The sequence below is a fragment of the Miscanthus floridulus genome, chromosome 5 (genome assembly GCF_019320115.1).
Source record: "Miscanthus floridulus cultivar M001 chromosome 5, ASM1932011v1, whole genome shotgun sequence".
NCBI classification, from domain to species: domain Eukaryota; kingdom Viridiplantae; phylum Streptophyta; class Magnoliopsida; order Poales; family Poaceae; genus Miscanthus; species Miscanthus floridulus.
In genome coordinates this window covers 51,213,370-51,233,876 of record NC_089584.1, presented here as the reverse complement: position 1 = coordinate 51,233,876, position 20,507 = coordinate 51,213,370, and the positions used below count along the sequence as shown (strand labels likewise).

Here is a 20,507-nt window from a genome sequence, read left to right as displayed (position 1 = left end):
CAGTCATGTGAAGCCTTGGAAGGCTAACCCAGACAGTTAGTTATGGGTTATTGGAAATTTGTTTGGGAGAAAACGGACAAACATATATTCATATCTCTTTACTGCAAGGTTTTGCTAATTTAGACAGCTTTGATCCATTCTTTACTATGTGTATATGACTACTTTGTATAGCTTACTGGCCAGTATTACTTTCTATGTTCTATGGTCTATTAGGGAAAATCTTTATTGACGATCAAAGCTCTGGATAAAGATTTCTAAAAACTTTTTCATGTCAGGTAACAGCCCATGGTTTAATTTCCCTACCTAGCTTGCTTAAATTTTGAGTTTAGAGCTGAAATAACTTTTTCTTGCAATCACTGGTAACTAATGGTTGAATCTTGGTTGTTATGGTAGTAACTAAGGTCACTTTGCATGAGTCATTTACCTGAACCCTATATGTGTAACTAATTGAAGTCATCCGAATATGCCTATTGACCTATAACAGTGAAATATGTTTTAAGTGGTTCTTTAGAATTACTCTCATTACTGTTTTGTGGTTTCCCTTCAACTCAACTCATTTTGCAATTATTATACAATGCTATCAATTCATCTGCAGCTTTTGCATAAGCCGTAAGCTTTATGAGCTGTGTTCATGTCCAAAAGGACTTGTAAATAGAACATAGGGAGTACAAGTTGGTATTATGCCAAAGGGCGCCTAGCTCAAACGGTTAGGTGACCCAGCGGCACTCCTCAGGTCCTGGGTTCGACTCTCCGTGGGAGCGGATTTCAGGCTGAGGTTAAAAAAATCCCCTCGCCCGTCCCCAGGTGCCAAAGCGCAGTAGAAGGTCCCGACCCGGTTCTCACAGGGTAACGGTACCTCCTGCGTCAGGATGGGGGCGGGGGTTCGGGGGTTTTCTTGATCTGTGTGAGAAGATCTTCTTCTTAAAGGGAAACCCGGGGGCCGTCATAACCCCCCGCAGGTCAAGTTTTTACAAGTTGGTATTATCATTCAGTGAAATATGGTCATTGCACAAAAGCATCCCATCTGTCAGTTGCGGTCATGGCACAAAAAGAAAATGTTCAAGCCTGTGCACATTTATTCATGTTGGAAGTGTGATGTTCAGCTTATTTGTTACAGATAAGATAAAGTTAAACCAATGCATCGCTTTTGTAGTGGCAATGACCGCGCCAGTCGGAGAAGAGCAGTGAGCAGGGCTTGGCGCATCCCCGGTCGGAGACGTGGGTCGGAGTCGGAAGTAGTGCTTGTGGATCCTGGCATCGGTGCGCGCCGTGGGATCGGGCGAGGCAGTTAGTTTAGGGATCGGACGAGACAGAGCTCGCGAGTCCTGGCGTCGGTGTGCGTCGTGGGGTCGGGCAAGTCAGAGTCATGGATCCTAGCCTCGGTGCAGCCCGTGCAGCCACGACAGTTAGTTAGTTAGTTTAGGGATCGGGCGAGCCGGAGTTCGCGGATCCTGATGGGGCGAGTTCGGAGTCGTAGACCCAAGCGTTTTTGGTGTGCAGTCGAAGCGTAACCAATGGATGGGGCAAGTCCGGGGTCGCAGACCCAGGCGTTTGGTGTGCAGTCGAAGCATAGCCGATGGATGAGGCTAGTTCGGGGTCGCAGACCTAGGTGTTTTGGTGTCTTGAGCCCCCAAGCCCCGTTGGGCCTTGGTAGGGGTCGGTTTGAGTTGTGTGCGTTACCCCGTCCTTGGTTTCTCACAACCGGAGGGGCTGAGCTTTGTCGCTTGCCTCAATCGCTCGAGCTTGAGTGACGCGCTCGGTGAGTTCGCTAACGGGTATGATCGAGTGGAATCCGGGTCCGTCGTTCATGACGGGGTCGGCATAGCCCTCTTGTGATATTACACTACTCGTTTACCTGCAACCCGGTAGATGCCTGGGTCATTTCGGAGACCGACCCAGGTGGCCTAATGGCCTCCCCTCGATGGAGATTCTATGGGCTTGGCAGAGGCTTAGGATCGAATGAGAAGGTTGAGATGACCATGTCTGCTTTTGGGCAGACGGGGCGAGGGCCGCACGGGGCTCATCTGTGTTTTCTCCCCTAGCTCTGTTTGACGTGGGGCGTCCTTGAGCCCTTCGTGGGCCGGCCTTCGAACCCCAGTCGGTCGTTGCTCATGTCGAATGAGGCAACTGTCGCTTCGTGACGCAACACTGAGCATTGTGATGCATTTCGCTGCACGTGCGATGCTAAGTTCCCGAGCCCCTAGGCGGTTCAGGGCCTGAATCACCCAAGGGGCATGGGCGTATGAAATGAATGCGTGTATGGATGTATGAAATGATTATAAAGAAATAGCGGGGTCGGTTGTGTTACCTTGGTGACTCGAGTGACGGGGTTTGAAGAGCTCCAATTGGAAATGTTCGATCGGGACCCATGCTCGTTGTTCGTGATGGAGTCGGCATGGCCTACATGGGGCACCCCTTTGCTCCTTACCTGTCTCTCGGTGTTTTATTCTTAGCCGTTCGATCGACTATAGGAAGCCCGGTGGTCTCTCCTGGCGGAGATCCCGTTCTGTGTTTTTCCAAGTCCCACCTGGGGAGGTGGAGAGCCGCCTGCGTGGTGACGCTTTGGTTTTTGCGCCCAGCTTGCGGTAGTGGTGGGTCATACCCAGGCCACATCCTATCATACTAGGCGGCGTTCCGTCTGACCAGGCGTCGTTCCGTCGGTCAGTGTGCGTCCCATTGTTTCCCATCCGCATTGAATGGGGGAAGGGAGAGAGTTTTCGGCTCTGATCTTTTGCCCCTCTTTAGCTGTCGTGTTTCCTCCTTAAATAGGGGGAGGGAGAGGGCTTTTTGTCGTAGTCTTTTGCCTATTCTCCAACTATTGTCTCTCCTCCTTCTTCCTCCTCACCGAGAGTGCATGTATGCCACGGCGGTTCCTAAGTGAGAAAGAGGGTAAGCGAGGGGGAGGACTTATAGATCCTTTCATGAATCTGGAGTGCGATGTCAAGCTGGAGGCTGCACGGGGCGGTGCTGGCCATCTTTGCCTGAGCAGGGGCGGCTTTCGCCGAAGGAGGTGGCATGCTGGATTCATCTGTGAGGCCTTTTTTGGGATGGAGCCGTGTGTGGATTTTCTCCGGTGGACCTACATCGGGTGCGCCTTGTCGAAGGGGAAGTTGCCCAAGATCGTGCTGGTGGAGGGTTCTGTGCCTGCAGTTGCTTAGGTTGGCTAGTTCATAAGGTTTGATGAGATCTCTTCCAGCCATGGCTGCCATACCTTGGTAGCAGTGTCCCTGCCCAGGAGCTGCCTCGACTGCATGAGAAGGTCAGGAGCTCCATGCTCTTCTGTTGAGCATCTATGGGTGCGACGCCCTTGAGGTACCCATTGCGCTCGCCGAAGTTGAGGGAACGGAACCGGGTGGGTCCCTTGAGGTACCCATTGTGCTCATCGAAGTCGAGGGAGCGGAACCGGGCGGGGCCCCTGTGGTGGTGGTTATGTCCGGCGGCGTGGGCCGTGGCCTCTCCTTTGGCGTCAGGCGATGTCGTTGAGCGGCCACAATAGTATTTGGAATAGAAGTAGTTAGAAAATGTAATAGTTGAGTTCGTGGGTGAGCCCCCGTGTGAACAATTTTTGTATCAATGAATCCATCAGTTCTGTTCTTGTGATAGAACCACTATCCGTTCCTTGTTTTTTATCCTAGCATAACTTTTGTTTTTATCCTTTCTTTTTCGTACCAACTCGTTAATTCCATAGGCTACAGCCATTAAGAACCTAGGCATGGCCCGCGAGGCTCGGCTGCTCGTAACCATAGGTCGTGGCAGGGTGCGTTCGGTTAGGAGTAAGAACAAAGTCACGTAGGGCAATCAAAGGAATGGAATGCACTTCCATTCGGGGACAAAGTTGTTTACCATGTGATAGTAAAAAAGAGAGGTAGTATTTAGTGTTGTACCCTCATGGAGCCCCCGAGCGACCCGGGCTGAAAGTGTTCAGGCTAGGGTGCTTTACAGGAGCAAGTGTTTACTAAAAAAGCGGTTAAACCAAAATTAGGGGAAAAACGATGTAGTTGTTCAATGTTCCAAGTGTTGGTGAGAACGTTGTTGTTGTCGTCCTCCAGTTGGTAGGTGCCCGGTCGGATCACTTCGATCACCGTATAGGGTCCTTCCCATGGCGGAGAAAGTTTGTGTTTTCCTTCGTTGATTGGGTCCTCCGGAGTACGAGATCGCCAACTTCAAGTATCCTCCCCCTGATCTTCCTTTCGTGGTACCTGCGGAGAGTTTGCTAGTAGCGAGCAGAGCGGATGACGATCATCTCATGGGCCTCTTCGAGCAGGTCGACTGCGTCTTGCTGAGCCTCCGCGGCTCGGTCGTGGTCGAAAGCCTTCACTCTTGGGGCACCGTGGTCGAGGTCGGATAGCAATACTACTTTAGCTCCATAGGCTAGGAAGAAGGGTGTGAACCCTGTGGATCGGTTCGGGGTCATTCTCAGGCTCTAGAGGATCGCTGGGACCTTTGCAACCCATCGTCTGGCGTACTTGTTGAGTCGGTCGAAGATGCATGACTAGAGTCCTTGGAGGACCACGCCATTGGCACGATCGACCTGACCGTTAGTACACGGGTGTCCGACCGAGGCCCAGTCGATTCTAATGCCGTATCCATCACTGAAGTCCAGGAACTTCTTCTCGGTGAAGTTAGTCCTGTGGTCAGTGATGATGCAGTTAGGAACGCCGAACCAGTAGATGATGTCGAGGAAGAATTTGACCGCCTCTTCCGAGCGGATGTTGGTGATGGGCTTGGCCTCTATCCACTTGGTGAACTTGTCGACTGCTACGAGTAGGTGAGTGAAACCGCCTAGGCACTTTTTGAGGGGTCCCACCATGTCGAGGCCCCAGACCGCGAATGGACAGGTGATGGGGTTGGTCTAGAGCTCCTGTGCCAGCAAATGGGTTTGCCGAGCGTAGAACTTGCATCCTTCATACCTGCGGACGACCTCCTCTGCATCTTGTAGCGTAGTGGGCCAGTAAAAACCTTAGCGAAAGGCTTTTCTGACCAGCGACCTTGGGGCCGTGTGATGTCCACAAATCCCAGCATGGACCTCGAGGAGGAGTTGCTTCCTCTGGTTGGTGGGGATGCACTTCATGAGCACCCCTGATGGACTTCGTTTGTAGAGTTCATCACCGAGCACGACGAAGGTCTTGGCACGTCGAGCGATCCATCGAGCTTCAGTCCTTTCGGGTGGGAGAACCTCCTTGAGGACATAGGCGAGTAGCAGCGCTCGCCAGTCGGTTTGATCGAGTGCCAATACGGTGATGTTAGCGGGTGACATCGTCATGGAGGTACTAGTATCGAAGCCCCTGGGCGCTAGCTTAGCGTTGGGGTCGGAGCCCTCGGGCGCTGGCTTGGCATCGGGGTCGGAGCCCCTGGGCATCGGCTGGGTGTCGAGGTGTGTCTGGACCGGTCCTTCCAGGATATGGGAGGATGGCTCATGGACGTTGTTGATGAAGACTCCGCTTGGGGATGGATCCCACCTGGCGGCCAATTTTGCAAGAAAATCGGCGGCATCGTTGTCCTTTCGGGGGACATGATGCAGCTCAATCCCCTAGAATTTGTCCTCGATCTTGCGCACCTCTTGATAGTATGATGCCATGAGGGGGCTTTTGCAGGAGGACTCCTTCATGACCTGATCAACGACCAACTCCGAGTCACTGCGAACGTAGAGTCACGTAGCACTAAGCTCAATGGCGATGCGTAGTCCGTTGATGAGGGCCTTGTACTCTGCGGTGTTGTTTGAGGCTAAAAAGTGGAGGCGGATGGCATAGTGGAGCCTACTCTTGTCTAGAGAGATAAGAACCACTCTAGCCCCCAAGCCGGGCACCATTACGGACTCATCGAGGTACATTGTCCAGCACTCGTGGGTGACGTCCGGGGTCGGTAGCTGCACCTCTGTCCATTCGGTGACAAAATCCATGAGAGTCTGAGATTTAATGGTGGTACAGGGGATGTACCTCATGTCGTGGCCCATGAGTTCGAGTGCCCACTTAGAGATCCATCCCACGGTGTTGCAGTTGCGGATGATGTCCCCGAGCGGGTATGAAGTGACGACCGCGACTTCATGGTCGATGAAGTAGTGCAGGAGCTTCCGGGTTGCCATTAGCATGGCGTATAGGAGTTTCTGCACCTGGGGGTACCGGACCTTGGCGTCGGTGAGTACTTCCCCGATGAAGTATACGGGCCACTAGACCTTAAGATGGTGTCCCAGCTCCTCCCTTTCGATGACCAGCGCGGCGCTTACCACATGGTTGCTGGCTACGATGTAGAGGAGAAGGGGTTCTCCCTATTTGGGAGTGATGAGGATTAGGGCTGACGTCAAGGACACTTTGAGGCTCTCTAGAGTCTAGACGAAAGTGTCCGTCTTTTTGAGGAGCTTGTAGAGTGGCATCCCCGTTCGCCGAGCCAGGAGATGAATCGGCTTAGGGTAGCCAGACAACTGGTGAGCCTTTGCACGCCCTTGACATTGCGTATGGGGCCCATGTTGGAGATGACCGTGATTTTTTTGGGGTTGGCCTTGATGCCACGCTCGAACACAATGTATCCTAGCAGCTTCTGTAACAGAACCGCCTAATTTATACAAGATCAAGTACGGCTGTCCCCGCTAACACGTTGACACATACATACTTTCACTCATATAAACCTGGTAGTCCGCCGAGTGTCCCGAAAGACCTCGGTAAATCAACATCACAACCAAGATCGCATGATTAAGCAAATACACATCACATACACAGGGTTGCAGCGGAAAATAATATTACAAATGGATTCACAAATAATAGTACAAGTTTGGGTTTCAAAACCGATTAGTGAAAACAACATAGCTTTCAAAAGATTACATTAATATATGTTCCAAATACATTGCTAGCATAAGTGACATCATCCGACAAAAGCATATAGATGAGAAATAACTATAGAATCACCGAGCCCATCGGCGGTTAGCCACCATCTTCAACAGGCCGAGAACTCCACCTGCAACATGGTGGGATAAACCCTGAGTATGAGAATATACTCAGCTAGACTTACCCGTCAAAACCAGAAATAAAGGACACCAAGGGTCATGCAAGGCTTATAAGGTGGGCTAGCTTAACACAGTTGCATAAAAGAGCTTATGAATATAGTGACCAATTAAAACTTAGCATCAAGCTTATCATCATTTACCTGTCCACTAGATTAGCACCTGTACTAGAGCACTCACTTATTAGGAGCAAACAATATTAACCATAGCAGGTATAATAAGGCTGTCATCATCATATCATCATTTCTCAACCATTATGTTATTTAGTGTATCTACTTTGGAGATAAGCCCGTCAAGTTCTCACTAACCGGGAGAGATGGCGACTCGAATCGAATTACAACTCAGCTGAGGGGGTATTCCTAACTCTCACCCTGGCATACTTTGCAAGGGTAGCCGTGGGTCACCTTTGGAACAACTCAGGAACCAAATTCGCGGGTTCGATTAGCGCCAGCACTCTCAGGGATTACCCTTCTGCCAGGACGATCAGGACTTTTAAATCACCTGCCCTTGGACTCATGCCTACGGCTCCCTTCCGAGGCGCACTTTATACTTATCGACTCCCGGTCTGAGGTGAGCTACTCGGCTTCGCGGTCGGTCTTCAGACACGGCCAACTAAGAGAGAGGCATGCGTTCAACATGAACAGGAAAGGCTTCAAGATTCAGTCCTTAAGCGACACAGACGGAGTCACTGCAAACCGGCAAGCCTCCGCCCGGTCTTCATTTCAAATTAAGACAGGTTCTTTTCCACGATAGCAAATATAGCCAACCGTGCCATATGTATATTCCTATATCTCGCAGGTGACATGAAATCACCTGACTTCTACCGCGTTTAAGCAGGACTAAGCACTACATGAGCCTGAGCTACATAGGATTCAGGGTATCAATATCTGGACAAGGATTAGATAACCAATGCAGCAAGTGTTTGCATCCAACACCTAAACTTAATGCAACAATATATATATGTAACAATAATACTTTAACTGCATTTCGGAAATTAGGAGGCTTAATATGCTTCAGGGCTTGCCTGGGATCCGACACAAGTCAGTTCAGTTAGCTTGCACCGTCCTGGTGACATCCCAGGTCCTAGCACTTGCTTAGTCCTTCCATCTTCGGGATATATCCACCAAACACCGTCTTCGGGTTTGGCTCCAACATCTCATCCTTCACGTGGTGCATCTAGCGTACCTAGATGAGATGCAATATGCAAGTGTATGAATACATAGAAGTGCAATAGACGATGCATCGCATGCAGTAAGTAAGACAAGCACAAGGTTACATTAACACGCACAAGCACTTCGCATTGCCTACTTTAAATATCGCACAACTTATCATCCCACGATCGCAAAGAAGATGACAACACCAAGCATGACACAAGTTTCCCAAGATCTCAGGTGCTCTAACTCAGTCATCATTCAAGGCATAAGTCACACTTAACAATATACAAGCAAACACTATAATTTGAATCTGCCAATTTCTGGACATGCAAACAACAACTACAAGATTTAGCTATAACTGGAGTTACACAAATCCAAATAACTTGCAAGAAGACATTTTGGAAAGCTTATGAAATTATCTACATTTCATCTATAACCATCACAGCATGATTCCCAAGTTAAGTAGGTTGAAATTATACCTTTACAGAAACTGGTTCATACAAAACAGAGAGCAACAAATCCTGTATTCTAACTTTAAACAGTTGTAACTCAAACACTACTTAGCCAAATGATACCAAATTTTAACAGTAGCTAGATACATAAATTATCTACAACTTTTGTATAAACAAGTTTCACAACAAAGCACATTGTCATGAAGAACTTTGCTAAGTTCCCAGATCTGTCAATAAACCACATCGGCAAGAAAATAATTATTAACTTATGTTGCAAATTCATAATTGGGCAAAACCAACTTTACCAACATTTCACACATGACTAAAGAACACCAGAAAACCTAGTGTCCATGACCAAATAAATTCTTTTAATGCATTTCTTAATTTATTTTAGATAACAAGGTGACTTAATGAACATATACCAAAAGTATACAATAAATTCTACAAAAATTACAGTGGCTCACATATCCTCTCAATAGTCTACTGTACAAATTTCACTCCATTTGAATATGTATAGCAACCTCTATGAAAAAGACAAGTTGCTAAAGCAAGAAATCATGTGAGAGCAAGATAAACCAATAACTCACTCATACTTCATCCAATACTCATGAAATTTTTACCACACATCAACTACCACATAAGTAGCATGCCACAAAAATTTCACTTCATTTGGAGCCCTAGATCTGCAGTTATGGAAAATAACAAATTCAACTAGCATTACAACCTTACTGCACAAATCTATTTTTACCGCAAAATATTGAAACTAAAACATGCCATATTATAGATCTAATGCATAGAGAATTTCACAAGGATTCGAAAAAGTCCTCATTTGCTATTTTACGAATTTTCTATGAATTACTATGAATTTCGAAAGATTCAGCAAATTTACTGCAAATAGGTCCTTATTGGCACTATTCATTTGAGTCACAGACTTTGCAGTTAGACCCTTCCATTTTGTCAAATTTGAGCCCGAGGCCCCTGGTCGGAATTAAAAGCAGAGGAGCATGCCAGACTTGCTGTTGCCGGCCAAAGGAGGCTCGTCGGCGGCGGAGGATGGGCCGGCGAGGTCCGAGGCACCTGTACGCACCCGAAGGTGGCTTCGGCTCGGCCAGAGCCTGCCCGTGGCCTCCTGGCCACGCGCACAGGCGCCCGCGGCGGCCACGGCACCGGCGGCCGTGCGCTACGGCAGCGAGGAGAGGCCGGGGAGGGGTGCGCTGGGTAGAGGAGGAATAGGCGAAGCTGTTGGTTCACGTGGTTGGTCATGAGGGGGCTCGGAAGCTAGGGAACGGCAGCGACGGCGAGCTCGGCTACGGCGTCCATGGCGGCGAGAGATAGAGATAGAATGAGAGGGAGGGGGAGAATGGAGAACGCAGGGAGCAAGGGCTCGGGCTCGGCCTCTAAAACACGAGCGAGTGCGAGTTGGCGCGCATGCAGCGAGCGAGGTGTCGAGCGAAGCGAGCCGAGGGAGCCACGCGGAGTCGAAACCCTATGCGATCGGACAGACATTGCTGCTGCTGCTTCGGCTGATTTAGAAATACCACCGCAAAAATACGACTGAAGCTCCCAATTTCGCATCTTCTAACTGTCGATCCGGTGGTCCTGTGATCACGGCGCAAGAGTCAAAGTTGTATATCTTTCTGAGTTGAACAACATTGCTTTAAGGATCAAGAGCTAACTCGTCCTAGATTTGGAGATATGGATCTTCAAAGTAAGGTACCTCAAAACCAAATTCTGCAGTTCAGTTACCGGCTGACTGAAACTGCATTCTTCGCCCCCTTATACACCATAATCCAAGCAGTTTAAGCAAAAACCTCAGTAATACAAGTTGTATATCTAAGGGAGTACTACAACTTCTATTAAAAGTTCATGAACTGGTTCGGCCTAGTTTGGGATATACAGAGCACCAAATAAGCTAACCTGAAACTGAAATTCCCGTTCCCAGACTTAGAAAAATTTCAAGTGCTGAAAACAGCTGCTGATTCAAAGTTTGAGCCTCGGTTTGACTTGCTTACAAGCTGATCTAGCTCTTGGTCCAAACATAAAGTTTGTTGTACATAACATGGACTCCAACTTTGATTTAGGTTCCACTGCCATGCAAACAATCTAAGCTGCAGCTCAAACCAAGTCAAAGTAGCATCACTATAAAGCTTAAATCACCCTTTTTGATCTATTGGAGCATTTTCTGGCCACCTGCTCAACATGAACCCTTCATAACTTTTGTTCATGAGTGCAAGTAGAGTTGTTTGAGCAAGGTACCAAAGTTTGGTTGACTTCATAGGTTTCCATCCACTTGATAAAGCAATTCATGCAAATATATGACTTATCATTTCATGTGACTTTTTGATTCCAAACTTCATGAAACTTTTCCATGGATCAATACAGATGGATATTGATGCGAGACACATGAAACAAGTACATCTAGCATTACTCAAGCATACTTTTTAGAAAAGGCAACATGTAAGCAATGGTGCATGGTCTAAGTTTAAGTGGTGGCTCATTTTCATATGTTTGACCTAACATCTCCATCACCACTTAACATGTCAAGGTTGAGCTTAAACCCATTGCTTAACTGGTGACAAACACCTGGGGTGTTACAGCTTCCCCTTTGGAACCCCAAAAACACACTTTTCAGGATTTAGCCTGATGTTGAACTTTCAGAGGTTTGCGAATGTTGCGGCCAAGTTTGCAATCAGGTCGCAAGCTTGAGCCGCTTTGACCACTATGTCATCAACATAGACGGCGATCGTTGGTCTTGGCCACTCGGCTTGATCAAGCTGATCGAGCGGGTTGATTTGGTCGGCGAAGCATTGCTGCATGCACCTTTGGTAGGTGGCGCCTACGTTCTTCAAGCCGAAAGGCATGGTCGGGGTGATGAATGAGGTCGCGAGCTGATCGAACTCTTTCATCGCGATCTGGTGATAGCCTGAGTAGGCATCCAGAAAGGAGAGGATCTCACAACCTGAGGTGTAGTCAACTATCTGATCTATGCGTGGCAAAGGAAAGTGATCCTTTGGACACGCTTTATTGAGGCCAGTATAATCAACACATATTCTCCACTTCCCGGTCTTCTTTTTAACAAGAACGGGATTGGCAAGGCAGTTGGAGTGGAATACCTCTCTGATGAATCCAGCTGCCAGGAGTTTGGCGATCTCTTCACCTATGGCCCTGCACCTCTCGTCGTCGAAGCGACGCCGGCACTACTTGGTGGGCTTCGAGCTCGGGATGAGGCGTAGTGCGTGCTCAGCGACCTCCCACGGTATGCCCAGCATGTCAGAAGGCTACCATGCGAAGACATCACAATTAGCGCGCAGGAAGTCGACGAGCACACATTCCTATTTGGCCGAGAGCTGGGTCTAGATCTGCACCATTTTGGTTGGGTCGGTGGAGTCGATTCCCACCGCCTTGGTTTCCTCGAGCGAGCGAAAGGTTGTCGAGGAGGTTGGTTTGTTGTAGTCTAGGACTGCTGGGGTCGATGACTCCTCGAGCCACAGAAGCTCAGACGAGTTGATGACCACGGTGGGGAGCTTGAAATGCTCGTGTCACACGTGAAGGCGTGAGAAAAAGCGCTGCTCATAGTGATGACACCGTTCGATCCTGGCATCTTCAGCTTGAGGTAGGTGTAGTTGGGGATTGCCATGAATTTGGCGTAGCATGGCCGCCCCAAGATAGCATGGTAGGACCCTAGGAATTCCACCACTTCGAAGGTGAGGACCTCTGAGCAGAAGTTGGCTTGGTTGCCAAACATGACGGGTAGGTCGATCTGCCCGAGCGGGTATGCCTACACTCTAGGGATCAACCCATGGAAGGGAGAGCCTGCCAGGCAGAGTTCTGACCGGGGGATGCACAAGGCATTGAGGGTGTCGACGTAGAGGATGTTGAGGCCACTACCTCCGTCCATCAGCACCTTGGTGAGGTGCTTATTGCGGACGATGGGGTCGACGATGAGCAGGTAACGTCCCGATCTCGTGAGGTGGGAGGGATGGTTCTTCTGATCGAAGGTGATCAGATATTCTGACCAGCCGAGGAAGGAGGGGACAGCCGTCTCGGCGGCACATGCCTCTCTATAGCGCACCTTGTGCTAGTGCTTAGACCAGATGGCATTGGATCCGCCAAAGATCATGATGCATTCCTCAGGGTCAGGGAAGCCGTCTCTGTCCTTGCCCGCCGCGCCTCCTTTCTTGGCTGCTGCCTCTTTGCCGTCTCCTTCTTTCGGCCCACCGGCCTATCGTAGGAAATGTTTGATGAGCTCGTAGTCCTTGTAGAGGTGTTTGACAGGGTAGGCGTGGTTGGTGCACGGGCTATCCATGAGCTTGTTGAAGTGGTCCGGTAGGCCCTGTTGGGGCTGCTTGCCCATGCGATCAGCCGTGGCGACCAATGTGGTATTGTCCGATCGACACCAATCCTTTTTGTTCTTCTTGCCCCTCTATGTGGAGGGGCCCTCATCTTGGTCCATTCACTTTGCCTTGGCTTTGTCCTGGCCTCCATTGAAGACCGCTCCGATAGCCTCCTCGCCGGAGGCATGGTTAGTGGCGACGTCGAGTTGGTCGCGGGTGGTACAGGGCTTCAGGCAGCCAAGCTTGTGGATCAGGGACTCACAGGTCGTCCCGGAGAGGAATGCGCTGATGACGTCCCCATCGACGACATCAGGGAGGGAGTTGCATCGTTGGGAGAACCTATGGATGTAATCCCACAGGGACTCGCTGGACTCCTGCTGGCAGCTCTTGAGGTCCCAGGAGTTACCAGGGCAGACATACGTTCCCTGGAAATTTCCGACGAAGACCCTTTTGAGGTCCGCCTAGTTGCAGATGCTGTCGTGCGGGAGGAATTCAAGCCATGGCCAAACATGTTCCCCCACGTAGATGGGGAGATACTGAATGATGAAAAAGTCATCATCCACCCCTCCGGCTCGGCAGGCGAGCCAGAAGTCCTCGAGCCAAATACCAGGGTTTGTCTCCCCGGTGTACTTGGTGATGTTGGTGGGTAGTCGGAAGCGCTGTGGGAACGACGCTCTCCGAATACGCCAGTCAAAGGCCCGTGGTCCTAGGACCTCAGGGCTGGGACTCCGGTCGTCTGGCCGGCGATCGTGCCTAGGGCGTGTTTCATCGCTCCCCTCAATGATTCGTCCGGGATCCGTGTCGCCTGCTCTCACCACCGCTCGGTGGACGTCATCATCACGCCGGGCGCGATGCCGGTTGCTGACGACGTTGCGAGCGTCTTGGTGTGGACCGAGCCATTCGTGTACCGGCGGTCGGTGCGGAGTAGGCACCAGGTCATACCATGACCTAGCTGTTGCCTCTCGAGCTGCACTCAGCGGTTGTAGCGGCGAGCGGATGCAACGATCCGTCTGGCGTGTCCCCACTCCCCCGGTGGGGAGAGAGGGCGTGTGTCAGAGTCACGATGCAGAGCTTTTCGCCTGTTGAACGGCGGCGGCTTCTACCAGCACCTCGAGGTTTCGGTAGACTGCCCGCTCTTGGGGGTCGACGAGCTCGGGAACGCCGCGTAGAAGCATTGCCGCAGCAGTGATGTTCTGGCCAACCCCAGCGAACTGTGGGAGATCATTCCCCTCGTTCACGATGTCATGTTGGACCTAGCGGGCGTGACCCCGGGCGCCGCCCGCCGGGTCATGCGCATGGGGCGCAACGTGCTGCACCGAGTGCGCCAACGCATGCGACGGCTAGTTCTGCCGCCGTTGTTGTAATTACTTGGCGTGCTCTTGCACAAACGCGAGGGCCCCCACACGCGGATCCGGAGGGGTGTGAGTCTGCACGGACTCCACAACCACTGGTGGCTGTCCTGGAGCGTCCGCCATAGCACACTCCCAGGATGGACAGTGGCTAGGTGCCCGGTCGCCGATGCTGGAGCCGTCGCTCTCACCCTCGTCATCCGGGAGTTTGTGGAAAGTGGTAGGAGCATAGCTCACCATTCCCACGAATTCGGATGTGAGGGGGATGGCGCCAGCATCCTTCAGAGCCCCCGAGCCTACACATCCACGGGAGATGTGAGGCCGTAGGCGAACCGATCATACGATGTTCGTGGCACGGTCAATACGGTCCCTCCGGACAATCGGTGGGAGATAGTAAATAGAGAGTAAATAACAATATGCATATTACTCACAGTGGGGTTTGAGCAGAGAGTTTGTTTGGAATAAAGTGCAGATGCCTCGTCAATGAAGTCGTCGTGCGTCCCAGAGCCGATGGAGGGCGCCTCTCCGATGGGCGTTGGAACGAGAGCCTCCTCGTGGAAGTGTAGTGCACTGAGCCGATAGGCGACGAAGTCCAGGCTTCCAAAGAGGAAGGCCCGGGACGGTTTGAACATGGGTGGAACCCACATCCCAACAGGTGGGAGTGCGGGAAACTCTAGTGAGCCAAAGCGAGTAGTATCGCTTGAGCCCGCCATGGCGAAGGTGGTGGAAAAATGGGCCATCCAATGACCAAAAAGTGTTGAACGTACAACGTCTTCCCCACAGACAGCGCCAACTATCGGTGCAGAAAGTGACCAACAAGTAAATATTTGTAGTTGTGCCGTACGTTGTGATCGGAGGTGGCCTAGCACTCGATGACACAGGGTTTATACTGGTTCAGACAACGTGCCCTACGTCCAATTTGAGTCGGTTGGTGGCTTTATTCCTGAGCCTAGGTGCTCGAAGTTTGCAATGGGGTTACAAACGAGAAGGAGGAAGATGGGGGTACAAGAGGTCCGTTCGGACTCCGGTCGGAAGGGCCGAGAGTGATGGGAGCCCGTTATGGGCTAAGTGTTCAAGCGTGTGCTTGTGGTTCGAACCTGGCGGTTCTGTGGTTGTGAACTAGTGAACTTGATCGATCTAATGAATCTGACCGAGCTTAATGAACTTGGATGAACTGAGTTTTTTTGGAGAGAGCGCATCCCCTTTTATAGATGAAGGGGATGGCCTTACAAGTGAGAGGGAGAGAGTACGTATGCTTCTAAGCCTTGTTGCCCACGCCGCCGGGTACAGGATGATGGTAGGCGCCCACAACACTGTTGGATGCCAGATGCACGTGGGAGGTTGTATTGTCTTCTTCGGGTATGGCAGACGTCGGCGCCCGCCACACTGTTGATACCTGGAGGCATACAAGGGGTTTTACCATGTTCGCCTGGTACGGTAAATGTCGGCGCCCACAACACTGTCGATACCCAGAGGCATGTGGGGGAGCCTTACCGTATGGGAGTTAATGGCGCCCATAATACTATAGGGGAAAATGTCGGCGCCTACAACACTGCTTGGGTTCTAACGTGCCAGGGAGGTCGCAGAGTACTGTTTCCGCAGGTGTACAGGGTACGGACCCCGGTATTACGGTTTGACTTGTGCGCCCTGCCTTACCTTGCCATCCGTTTCCTGATCCTTACCGAGCTGGTGTCCCCGGTCGGTTAGTCCCAGTCGGCTCTAACCACGCCAGTCGGAGAAGAGCAGTGAGCAGGGCTTGTCGCATCCCCGGTCGGAGACGCGGGTCAGAGTCAGAAGTAGTGCTTTGGCCAGGCCTTCCGGTCGGAGAGTCCGGAGACCGAAACGAGCGCTCCGGTCGGAGAGGTGGGCCGGAGTTGGAAAACGGGCGCCGTTCCTCCTTGGCCAGACCTTCCGGTCGGTGATTGGATCGCCCTCCTGGTCTGTTGTTTAGATACTTGGGCCGGCTCATAAGTTGCGCATTATCTGCTTGGGCCGAGCCTTTGTTGGGAAGTCGGTCCACGAGGGACCCCGGGTTTATGAACCCGACAATTACTATTGCTAAATGCTAACTGTATACTAATATTATAGAGTTTTAACTTTGCAATCAGTTGACTTAGTCTTACAGGGCAAAAGGATCAGTAGGTGCAGTTTTAGGTTTTAACTTTACAATCAGTTGACTTAGTCTTACATGTCAAAGGATCATAGGTGTAGTTGCTGCTACAACTGCACCACAAGGACCGCACAATAATCTGATCAGTTCCAGAATCGACACACCAAACGAGCTGCTACAGTATTTGTGCAAATCTGGACTCTTTTGTTGATGGTATGGTGCAACTATTGCAACTGCATAGTATCCATGTCCTCTTATACAGGGACCAGTGTATATCATTAATGGTGCGCTCAGGAACTGGATTAATGAGCTCAAACTGCCATTCTTGTCACCAGTTATCTACAACTTCGTAAGACCAGCTTGATGGTTCCTCTATTATTCTGTGCAATGTGTCCTCCTTGCATGTTTTGTAAGTTTATGAATCAAAGTGCCAGCCTCGTTTGACTTCCAGATTTTAAAGTTCGATCATGTCTATTTTGCCTTTATGGTTGAAAGTTGGTAGTTTAGCTGGCGAGAAACTGAGATCGTTTGCAGTTTTGGTTAACATACTACCTACCGCCTTTTATCTGGACAGATCGTTCCCCCAACGTTTGGTTGTGCACTTGTGCTCACATTGGTAAAGAGGTTTGCCCAAACACTACATGCCATGAAAGAACAGTGTTGACACTTTCTGGCAGACCTAGATACCATGTGGTATCTCTGAAAAAAACAAGAACTGGCATCCATATGTGTAGTTAGGCTTTGTTTGAAATAAAAATTGGCATCCACCAGTTTGTAACGGTATGATTGACGCCTTGTTTGGATGTAAATGTATGCACATCAGTCCACTTGTGTAGTTTGGTTGGGAGTAGATGATTGCCCCTAATCTACTCCCAACACAGGTGAATTGTTGGAGATATGGGTGCATCCAAACAAGCTCTAAAGGATCAGACACGTTGGATTCAGGGATGTTGCTGAATATATGCCATTATATGATGAACAAACGGAGCCACGCATTGAGTATATTCTAATACTTCACTCTTATATTAGCAATTCAAAATTTATTTAAGCATGCGTGTAAGCCGTAAGCTATGTCAGCACTACAAAATATTGAAGAAATAATAATGCAGAACCTAAACCAGTGGTGGCAATGGTAAATACTATCACAAAACTAAACTTTTGTGACCCATTCCACACATACACACACAACAAACACCTTTTCATGCTATTGTAGATTACAATTTTAGCTAACATTGTTAGTTTATCAATTAACTTGAAGCACGGGCCCTCATGTAAGATTCTACTAGCTCTGTTCTAAATTGTAATTTATTTTAGTTCTGTTGTAAGTCAAATTTGTCTTTTTTACTAAGACTATACACAAATATGTTTTACAAAACCAAATAAATTTATTATCAATGCACATTTAAAGTTTGATTTAGTGAGAGTATTTTGATGTGCTAGATATATATTTTTAGGTTAAGGAATATGAAGTATTCCGGTTTTCCACATCCACTAGGGAATGAGTATAGCCCTTTGATACAAATGTCGAAATACTGAGTACTTAGACTACATTCCTCCAAAAGGCAATGCCGAAGTATATAACTCAGACACAAGAATTACAAACTCAAACCTCAATCTGGCTCTTGTTTCTCCATCCAAACTTGTTGAAGAACTCCAACTCCATCACTTTCAACATTTTGCATCCGTCCTTTAATGCAGAATCTTGCTTTCTCTTTAGAATGCCGTGACCATTGACTAATCCAATATATCCCCATGAAGATGACTCGCAAAAATGAGTTAGGTATGGTTCTTTTGAATACAACATCATTTTTACTCAACCAAATTGCCGACCCAAAGTAATGGTACAAATTAAAATTGGAGAATCATTTGAAGGGTAAACTTGAATTCATTGTCTTCTTATTCTGAGCACGCGTCGAGCATACCTAGTGATGATTCAGGTCAGGAATGACAGTAGTGTGTCCGAGCAATCATAGTCGAGGACGTTGCCAGTGGAGGTGTGACCAACTCATGAGAGCCCGTCGACGGTGTGCTCGACTAATCGTAGACGGAGACATGGTCGTTTGTGGCAAGATTGACTTGAGCGAGCCCATCAATGGCATGCTCGAGTTGTGGTGGTTAATGACGTTGCCGGAGGTGGCATTACTGACTCAGGGGTGCGTCGATGGTGTGCCCGAGTAGTCGTAGGTGGAGACATTGTCGATGGCAGAATGACCGACTCGGTGAAGGCCATCGACGGAGTGCCCGAGCGGTTGTAGCAGCAGACATGGTCGATTGGTCGTAGCCAACGATGTAGCCTGTTTGAAGTTCATCTTATTAGGTGTAGCCCCCAACAATGTTCTTACCACGAGAGATCGAGAGATGCCACAGGGACATCAAGTGACATCACGGAAGAGGGATAGTCGGATAGATGTCATGGTGATGTCGAGTCATGCCACGCCACGAGAGAACGAGAGACGACGTAGGGGCATCAAGCCACGGCATGAGAGATTGAGGATGTCACGAGGAGGATGAGCCATGCCATAGGAGAATGAGAGATGCTGCGGGAAACTTCGAGCCATACCGTGGGAGATCAAGAGATGCCGTGGGGACGTCGAGCCATGCCAATGGGAGATCGAGAGATGCATCTCATTGAGTACTACCACTTTAATGTTGACTTTATCTGTATTCGAGATTGTCAGCCATCTCAAATCCAATCCAAGGACTTATATTTAATATTGGGACATATAAATCATCTCAAATTAAAAAGTTTTCAACTACAAGTTTTTAGATCTCTTTGATGCCTATAATTTTGATATAAAGTTTGTCTTAATCCAACTTCGTGTGAAAAAGTTATGATTTTTTTTTACAAAACAAGCGATACATTTTGCAACGAACTGGCAGTGTAGGTCCATCAGTTTGTGGCTATAAGTCTATAACCAACAGCGATTTATTAGTGCATATCGCTGTCAATTGTAGCCATATCGCTATCAATCGTAGCCATAAACTGGGAGTGATACAACCAGTATTGATAGTCCAGTAGTGATTGCTATTTTGTAGTTATAGTAAATAGCAAGGATGAAATAACCTATGTCATAGTGTACATAAAGAACCGAACAAAAAGATATATACAATAATAAATCAAATTCAAAAATCAAACATAGGTCATACATGGAGAACCCATTTATTTGTATACTAAAAATGCTATATGAATCGGCGGTACATATAGAACGAGTTTGGCATGCGCGCCTGGTAAATGAAAGTAATCAATAATAACTAGTGGTGGTGTCCATGGCGGCGGTGCTTCTTGGCGTCTTTCTTCTGGTGGTGCTCGTGGAAGGCAAAGCCGGCGCTGCCCACGGCGACGGCGGCGGCGACCCCTTCCTTGATCTTGTGCGAGTGCGCGTGCTCCGGGTCCTTCTTCGCCTTGTGCTTCTCGTGCATGGCGTAGGCTCCTGCGGCGACGGCGCCGAGCTGGCCGAGCTGCTCCATGTGCTTGTGGTGCTTCTCCTCCTTGCGCCAGTCGGTCACCTTGGACGCCTCTTCTCCATGGTGCTTGCTGCCCAAGAAGTGGTGCGCCATTGTTTCGATCGATCGAGTTGCGCTAGCTAGTCGCCGGCCGGTGCTTGCCTTGGGGTTCGATCTGCTTGATGATGATCTGCTGATGCTTGCCGGTGCGTTGATGCATGGATGTATTTGATGATACAATAAATGGATGGAACCTGCTCGTGTTTATATAGGATCGGAATTGAAGGCTCATAGATGGATTTTGGTGAATTTCGTTCACGCGTAATCGCGTACAAGATTTTTGTTTTGCTTGTACAAGTCATTATCGATAAAATGGATCACCACAGGCGTCGTATAGTTAGCTGCTGGTTGCTTCGGAACGAATCCTAGTCATCCTGTCCAACAGGAGGAAGGTTCCTAGGAAGGTTTGCTTGGCGTGTCCACGGCTCTGTTTGCTGTTATGTACGTACGTGTCAGTGTGCAAAGCAATCCCGCGGACGGACTGAACAAGACTTTTATTTCTCAGTCCAACGGTGACAAAAAAAAAAGTATGCAAATCAGTGACGGCCGATCAGCCATCCAGGTGCTACGCCCCGTACGTGCTGGTGCCTGCCTGCCTGGTGGGGGTCGT

The 20,507-nt window shown here is 49.3% G+C and overlaps 1 protein-coding gene across 1 annotated transcript; it reads right to left on the bottom strand.

The window, feature by feature from the left end:
- Positions 1–19,495: 19,495 nt before the first annotated feature.
- LOC136452169 (abscisic stress-ripening protein 2-like) lies at positions 19,496–20,060 on the bottom strand. Its single transcript, XM_066452809.1, has one exon. The coding sequence runs from the start codon at positions 19,949–19,951 to the stop codon at positions 19,646–19,648; it is 306 nt and encodes a 101-aa protein (XP_066308906.1). The 5' UTR covers positions 19,952–20,060; the 3' UTR covers positions 19,496–19,645.
- Between the last annotated feature and the right edge of the window lie 447 nt (positions 20,061–20,507).